General features: G+C 41.4%; 1 protein-coding gene across 1 annotated transcript; it reads right to left on the bottom strand.

Moving 5' to 3' along the window:
* Positions 1–4,857: 4,857 nt before the first annotated feature.
* Positions 4,858–8,861, bottom strand: LOC135206051 (rRNA 2'-O-methyltransferase fibrillarin-like). The gene is made up of 5 exons (XM_064237242.1): positions 8,724–8,861; positions 7,569–7,714; positions 6,650–6,820; positions 6,295–6,510; positions 4,858–5,331 (listed from the first exon to the last, which is right to left on the bottom strand). The coding sequence occupies exons 2-5, from the start codon at positions 7,707–7,709 to the stop codon at positions 5,134–5,136; spliced, it is 726 nt and encodes a 241-aa protein (XP_064093312.1). The 5' UTR covers positions 7,710–7,714; positions 8,724–8,861; the 3' UTR covers positions 4,858–5,133.
* Between the last annotated feature and the right edge of the window lie 205 nt (positions 8,862–9,066).

Raw genomic sequence — 9,066 nt, 5'->3', positions numbered from 1 at the left:
TCCTCCTCTTCTTCTTCTTCTTCGTCAACCTCCTCAGGACCGACGTCAGGTCTGTCATCCAGGACGGAGCCGGGGCTGCTGTTGCCGAAGCAACAGGGCCTGGACGTACCTGTCCGAACAGACAGCATCGGGAGCAGCGGCGCCAGGAACGGGAACAACATCAGCAGGTGCGAGCATCACAGGAACGCAGCAGACACGGCAGGATCAGGAACAGGAACAGCAGCGGTGGTCACGGCAGGTACGGCAGATACAGCTGGTCGAACCAACGGCACAGACGTCATCGGTACCGGTGGGAGGTCCAGGGGCGAGCTCTTCGGGCACATGAAGTCCGGTCGCGGCAGCACGGCAAACCCAGGTGGCGGCATCACACTCCCCCTAGTTACGGCGACTGGCCCTGCACCGATGTGGGTGTCACAGAGACCGCGTGCTGGGTGTACACCAGGTGAGGAGGTGACGCGTAGCCAGGTGTTGTCAGGGTCGTGGTGGTGGTTGTGACCGTAGCATTGCGTAACAGCCACGGAGCCAGCGAGATGATAGAGCAGCCCCTGGACACTCGGCACGCCCTGCAGTCCCAAACGATGCCCACACCTGTGTCCGAGGTCATCCTTCACGGCAACCGCACCTGAGGAGGCAAAAGTCGGGTGATTAGGAGGATCCTCTACCCGCTCGCGGGCGAAGACGAGCGGATAGAGGACCCAGAGTACAACTCTACGTCGGGGTGTCTAGCGCCCTCCTCCACACTCGACACATCGGGAGAGGAGAAGGACCTAGACACCGCCCCCACCCGAAGGGGAAGGCGCGAGACGTGGAAGTTGAGCGGGCGGCAGGAAAGAAGACGAAGTGTCCGTCACCAAAGGAGTCGCGGGAGAGCTTTCCGACGACTCCTTTGCAGGCCTTCGCTTCTTCCTGCCCTCATACAATGTCCACTGCGCCTCCGACCAGTCAATACAAACATCACAGGGCTCGGCCCGGGTGCATTCGCGCCCCCGGCACCGAGCACACAAAACATGAGGTCAATCTCGGGAATGATCTGAACTTCCCGCATTTGCGCCCTTTCGGTACCCGGGCAAGAGTTCTCCTTGGGGCGGGGTAGCGAGGCGGGGAGATTCCATCATAATTCAATTGCAGCGTAATTAATATGATATGAGAGAATAACTGTACTTACAAGCTCTTTCATACACAAATTACAAACAAACTAGAAAGCAAACGACGAGCAGCGGGCAGAGAGCGAACACACACGTCCATCCACTGTGAGGCCGAAAGCAAAAGTGGTTTGTTTACCTCCCAGTCGCGCGCGCGCGCCTGTCGGACAAGCAGTTAACTACCGAACCCCTTGTTCTGAAAGCTTACGACCTATCCAGCTGCCGCTAGTATCTTCCTATTGTAAAAAGGACCGAAGGTTTGTATGCCGTGTCGGAACAAACGAGAAAGCTGAGCGGGGGGGCAGGAAAGAAGACGAAGAATCGGATACCAAGGGAGTCGCGGGAGACTTTCCGACGACTTCCTGGCAGACCTTCGCTTCCCCTACCCCGCACAGCAGTGAAAAGTAATATGAAAATGAAACAGAATACTGCACTTGCGATTCACTTCATAGAACTTAAAGAGGGAAAAATCAATTCCCGGTAAGAGCGGAAACTTGATCCATAATAATATGATGCTATCATAAATATATATGAAAATGAACAATACTGCACTTGCTATTTTCACTTTCACAGCAATAAATCGTAAGGATTAATTCCCGGGTAAGAGCGGAAATTGATCCAAAATTAAATTTGATGCAATTAATAAATAAATGAAAATGAAAGAAAAACTGCATTGCGAATCCACTTTCATTGCATTCTATTCATACAAAATAAGAGGCTCTTGCCGAGCGCAATCAAGCTCTCGGCAACGAACGCACAGGGCAAAATATAATGAAAAAGTGTACTTACATCTTTCAATTACACACTTTCGCCCAAAATACATGACTCGGCGCGAGTGCGCCCGCCCTCGGCACCGAGACATAATTCAAGGGTTCAATTCATGAAAAGAGCGGAAATCGCCGTCTCTACGGCGATAGTTCCATGTTGATTCATAATTAAGTAATGAAAATGAAAACAGTGTACTTACAGTTTCATTTTTTCAAGTCAAACCAAACCATTAGTAAAAAACACAATATAACAAAGCATACGACGATGAAGCGGGCAGAGAGCGATGACGAACACGTCCTTCACACCCGCGGCCGAAAGCAAAAGTGATTCTTCACCTCTCGGCGCGCGGGCGCGCGCACGGATCGGACAAGCAGAATTAACTACCCGTTCTCCCCTTGTTCGAAGCTTACGACCGTCCCAGCTGCCGCTAGTTACCTTCCTATTGTTAAAGGACCGAGGGTTTGTATTACGTATCGGAACAAATTTAAGTACCACTTTCTGGACAGGAATTTTTTTAATAACCATCACTTGCACAGCGATATGGGTTACATAGGTAAGAAACACAGGTGAGATGGCAAAATTTAGCAAAAAATTATGGTCCGAAGTATATTGGGGTGAAATGATCGCACTCAGAGAACGGAAGATGGTATAAGACGTAGACTGGACGACACCCATGTAGGGGAGACGGCTTTTACATGTACGAAATGCAGGAGTATGCGAAAAAGTAAAACGTTACGGGTTACCAAGCTGCTGATTTTATACGCATAGTTGATAAAAGATTTAGCAGTTAAGGAACATTCTGGTATAGACAACCCTGGCAGTCTTCCTCCTATCGCCAGAAGTATGCCTTGGGTATGTTCTCTATCCTGCTTTGTTTTTACGTCAGTAACCCTCACTACCAGACATGTTCCATTTCTTTTAAACGCACACATAAATCTCTTTCCTTCTTTGATAGCGATTTTCCGGTCCCTCAAATTTCTCGATAGGCAGGTCCCACATAAGTCGTACCTCACATGAAATACACTGAAATTAATTTTACGGTTTCAGTTGGGCCACCTCGAAACTTTGGGGACCTCCCCCCCTCAGAAAGTTTAACAAGTATGACTATGTGAATACAAAAGAATTCTTGAGCCAGAGGAATCTCAGAACGGGACAAATGTTATTTAGTTCATTCGATGTGTTGGAAAGATCTCATAAGCCTGGTTAAGCATATTTGAAGCTGCTTCCTCATTCAATAAACACCATTTAACAATATTTTCAAATTTTGCTTGACTACAGACAACAGCTCATTGGCTACACAGTATTACATGGTATTAAATTCCCCAAAATAATGTGAATGCACACACAGTAGAATAACCAGGTGGTATTCAACAATGGGACCAACAGCTTAAACGGACTTTCCGAACCACATCCAAAGTGAACTTCTATCACCTTAAATACACATCTCACTCCTCGATGGAATGGCCAAGAATCGAACTTACGACCACCGATGTGGGACGCCAACACCATACCAAACCACGCCACGGAGGCGTTCACTAGTCTTTATCAGTCATTTCTAAAATCCTTTTCCCCACCTTTTGTTCCCCAATTCAAATGCCCAACCCCCCACAAAACATAACATTTTGTTGACAAATCTGTACTCACTCATTACTATATCTTCTCTACCTCCCTTTTTCTTACACCTGCTAATCTTTACATTTAGCCTGTTTCGTCAACCTTGGCCTCTAAGTCACAACAAGCAATTATGGGAAAAAAAAAAAAAAACAAAAAAAAAAAAAAAAAAAAAAAAAAAACAAAAAAAAAAAAAAAAAACTGAAATAAATGTTCACATTGCAGCTGAAAGATAACCTATTATTTAGACAGACTGATTTACAGGACTTTTGACATACATGTTAAGCACTGAAACTGAAAATTGATGGTGAAAATGTTGTTAAGTGTACTGGCAGGAAAACCTCACAGTTGCACTATGAATCTATTGTTACAAGAGGATGGACAGTAAGATGGAGGAGGTTCTGATGGGAGGTATAGTAAAATGAATGAAAGGGGAGTTGCAGCCAAGGGCCACAGGGATGCTGCAAAGAACCTTAAGTAAAGCACACATTGCACCATACGAGGTGCACTGATGGCACTAACCGAACAAGGGGACCTATTATTCAGACGTCATTAGGAAGAATCATTCAATATGGGAATTAAAAAGGTTTAACAGACAAGTGCCTGAGGCCAAGAGAGCTATTCACATCAGCAATGAAAATCAAACAATAAGAGCGAGTTGGGAGGTTTAAATTGATTGTGCAAGGTCAGTTCCATTACCTGACAGGAAGTGAAGTATTCACATCACAGTAGTATTTCTGTTTCAAAGAAAGAATCCCAACTTAAACAACCATATGACAAAGCTATAAGTTTAAATTCAATTTTCAACACACCCATGACAATTTAAGTTTTCTTGAAATGTGAAGCAATGTTTCTGAACATATAATTTAAAAGGCAGAAGCTGTCAAACCTTTCACAATCAATGCTATAAACTGTCTATAGCTTATGGCTTTAGTGTTGACCTTCACACCAAAATAACAACAGTACACAAAGATAGAACATTAAGTTACATTATCAAATGATCCTTTAAATTTATTCACCTCCTTTTCCTTCTTTTTACAGCGGCAACATTCAACAATTACTGTGAGAACCTGCACAATTCTATATTTTCCTTTATACTTTCTTTTTTCTTTTAACACTTTCATTTTATACTTATTAGCACCTTTTTCAAGAATTTAAGCACAACCTTTTTTCAGACGCCTTATGAGAGTCAAGAACTTTGACTTAGATTTAACACCATGATTCTCGTAACACTTACAAGGACAGCAAATAGCATCTCTTCTTTATCCAACCAGGCACTCACATCTCTAGCTTTTAAGCATTTTAAATGAGCCGAAGGATTATAAAAATTCAAGAACAAAATTAGTTGGATAATCAAACCACATTTATTAAAAAAGAAGTCATTCTTAATATTGGGTCCCTGTTCAAAGTAGCTTACCAACATACTGGTAAAATCTAAATAGATTTCAAACTAATAAATGTTACTTATTATGTATGTGGTAAAATACATCTCTGATATCACGTTTTAAACATTAACAAATATGGAAACCAAAAGGTTTAAAATAAAAAAAAAGCATAAAAAAGGGTTTTAATATACATAAGTCCTATAATTAAATCTATCAACATAACATAACTATTTGTTTTTCTTTGGTGGTCTGTAAACACCAACAACTACAGCGTGATCACGTTCATAAGGTTCCAGAGTGATCTGTTCTTGTGGCTTCAGTTGGTCTTGTTGCAATTTCTTGATCTCGCCAGCAAACACTGCCTCGGCACTAGCTGTGGAGTCAATGCAGTTCGCTTTGATCGAGATAACATAATGTCCACCGACCTGCAACAGATAAACAAAAGCTCTAGTGTTTGATGATTATTCTCACTACAAAATCTAACAAATTGTGAAACAGTAACCTCAGCCTTGGTAAAGTATTAATCTTCTGGTAAAGTATTAATCTTCCCACAGCAAGATCCCAGATGTTGAGACTATTTCTCTCCAAGTCTCTGTTTTACAGTAAACAGATAGTACTCATGCACTATTATTGATAGGTAAGAAGACCACATCCACAAACTCTTAACTCAGAGGGGACAGAACAATAAGGTAACATATAAGGTATGCTGTAACATATAAGTTAGTGCATCCTCAAATTTGGAGATCAGATTCCTTGTTTAGTACACTATCATATCCTTGACAACTTGATCCACATAGTATTTTGCCCTTTTCAATTATTTACTAACTCAAAGGTCTCATCTGGACACAAGCAACATTGCATATTCCATACAAGATTACAATGGGGGCCACCAATGAACAAGTTCCATGCTGTGAAGAGCACCACAAGTTAAAATATAATAAAATTTGGTGGAAGGGTACTTGAATTGGAGCTTGCACCAACTTTGCACTATTCAAAGGACATAAAACAATGGCTATATGAAATAAGCATTTTCCTCGAGTGAGGGACATTTACTTTAGACCTAAGACAGGTGAAATCCTGTTTACCACTGAACACTTCTAAAGAACCCCATCCCATAAGACAATACAATAAAACAGTGAATTTTATATGCCTTACTGATAATCAAGAGGTCATCAAAATGCCTCATTAAACAGAAGGACCCAAAAGTTTACCTATCCATCCTGAACATTTACAGAAGCACCGCTTCTATACAAAAGCTGAAGCAATTTATTATAAAAACAAGATAAATAAATAAATAAATAAATAAAAAAATGAATAAAAAGATGGGTAATGAATACTGTATTATATCACACAAATTTTTTGGTCCGCATACACTCCATGGGTCTTACCTTTAGGAAATGTTGAGCATTGATGGCAACAATACGAGCCTGATCTGGCTGCGCGACATCAGCAAATATGGTGTCCACCATTCCTACAATCATTCTATATTTGTGGGGATGTCTAGCATCCTCCACAATTGGTACCACATTGGTACGTTTTTTGGCCATATTAACCAAGTCTCGTCCTGATCGTAGTGAAAACTCTACAGCATACACAACTCCTTCCTGAAATACAATTCCTTTTTAATTTTGAAAGTTGCTCACAACAGGCTGTTACTATTGGAACATAAAATATAAACAGACCGAAGGCTTATCAACATACACCTAAAACACCAGAGTGAATCAACTAGATGAAATAACTTACTGGTCCAATAACGTCAGAGACATGAGAAACTGTAGTTCCACTGGCTGCTCCCAAATAGAGAACTTTACTACCCGTAGGCATATATATATTTCCAACTCCTCCAACAACTGCAGCAGCAAGTTTTGAACGGAAGGGGTTCCACACACGATATTCCACCTTCTCACCACCATCCTTAAATAGAATACGGGTACATTTATCTTTTGATGATATAAAAAACATAACTCAAGGCCTATGATTTAAAGTATACAAACTTTATCTATTACTATTATGGAATGAAATCTAAAATTTAGGCCAAAGGCCAAGTGCTAGGAATTATGAGGTCATTCAGCACTAAACTGTGAGTAAAAAGGTTTTAAAGATGTAACATGAGAAAAACCTTGCAGTTGTAAGATGAAACAATGGTTAGGAGAGAGTGGAAAGTAAGACAGAAGAAAGAGAATATGAACAGAGTAAAGTAGAAAGAATGAAAGGGGCTGCAGTTAGGGGACGAGAAGACAGCACTGGCTCCTCTCCTATGGGATATTACTATTATGAAGCAGCACCAATAAGCAGTAAAGGTGCATCGCTGTAAAACTTCTCAGTTCCAGGGGGCCTTTATTCCTAATACTGTTAGACTGTGGAACAGTCCATGAGGATGTCAATTACTAATTGAAACCAAGCAAAAAAAGCAATGCATTGCTACACTAATGCTAATCTTCTTGCATTTTAATACATTATTATCCATTTATTGTTTACCGTTTCTCTATACCAAGTGAGATCTCTTTCTGCATTTCCTTTACTTTCTCTTCTTCCAAATAAACACCATATTCCTTGGAAGCTTGAATTTTAAGTCTATGGCCCCCTGTGGGCTTGTTCCATATGGTTCAACTTCTGAATAATAATACTTATCAAATTACTACAGAATCCTAAGCCAACTTACCTCAACACTAACTCTCTTCTCTCCATACACACTTTCCCCTACGACCATGTTTTTGGTTACTAACACGTCCTCTTTCCCTCGAGCTATGAATATGCCTTCGTGACGATGGGGTTCAATCATTACCCTGGCGCCTCCTCTCATTCCACCTATTGATATCAAAACATTTAAGGAGTAATTTGTGTTCTTCCTAGGAATACAAATCAGTATTTTATGAAGTATTATTATTTATCACAAGCTGTAATCTGTTGCTGAAACTGTTAAGGTTATACATAAATATCCAAATTATTTTAAATGAACTCCAATGAAATTAGGTTTTCATTATTCATGGGATGAATGCATTTTTTGGAGAAAACTAAAGACTACATTCCTATCTAATTCCTGCAGTAATAGTTTTTGTGTTACAAATACACACATCTGGGGATGACAGACTGACAGGGCTCCAAGCCTGATTGGGATGTGTCCGAGATATCAGTCAAATGGGAAAATTTGGAGAACGAAGTGTGACACAAACAAAAAAAGCAGTTAAAATTTGCCCAATAAAAATGAAGGATCCAGATTACAGCTCTTAACTCTCCCATAACAAGGGAGAGCAGAAAGAGATGCATCTTATAAGCTGAAGCTCTATGACTAAGTGCTTCATTGTGTAGCCTACCAGAGTCTGGGAACAGTCCAGCATGTACTCAGTCTGAGCTGCTGCCCTACAGGAGGAAATCAAGTTGAAGCTAAAGAAACTAGTCACTACGACTCAGTATCAGTCTCATGCCCTGTGAGTGCCATAGGGAAGATGCTTTACTCTACAAAAGGAACTATGCTGACTACACAACCAGTTGAGTGGGCACCACAGATCCTATGGAGAAGATATCCATGGACTTGCTAGAAACACTTCTCATATAAAATGAAGTAAAAGGTTTGTCTGACATCTCTAGACACTTGACTATATAATTATCATACAAAAAAATTTAGAAGGAACTAGCAATAAATTAACATGATTGATTACAAATATCAAATGAGAACTAAAAGCAATAATACTTATAAGTGACAATTTCCATGAAACTCATACAGCACCCTTCCTATATATGAGTGATAGTAAATATAAAGAAATTTATACTGCAGAGTTAATAAGCAGATGTCAAACAACTAACAAACATTGCTTACCTCTTCCTCCTCCTCCACGACCTCCTCCTCTTCCACCAAATCCACCTCGACCTCCTCCTCCTCCTCCTCCTCCTCTTCCACCAAATCCACCTCGACCTCCTCCTCTTCCACCAAATCCACCTCCAACGTCCTCCACCACCACCTCCACGTCCTCCACCACCACCTCCACGTCCTCCACCACCACCTCCTCTAGGTGAAAAGCCTCTTCCACACCTCCGCGAGGGGAGAATCCTCTGCCACCGCCGCCGCCGCCACCACCACCACGTGGAGAAAAATCTGAAATGTAAAAAAAAAACTTGTCTCAGTCTCATGAATGCATACCAACTTTCATACCCCGAGTAGA

This window comes from Macrobrachium nipponense, chromosome 29 (genome assembly GCF_015104395.2).
Source record: "Macrobrachium nipponense isolate FS-2020 chromosome 29, ASM1510439v2, whole genome shotgun sequence".
In the NCBI taxonomy this organism is placed as follows: Eukaryota; Metazoa; Arthropoda; class Malacostraca; order Decapoda; family Palaemonidae; genus Macrobrachium; species Macrobrachium nipponense.
This window is presented reverse-complemented; position numbering and strand designations above follow the sequence as displayed.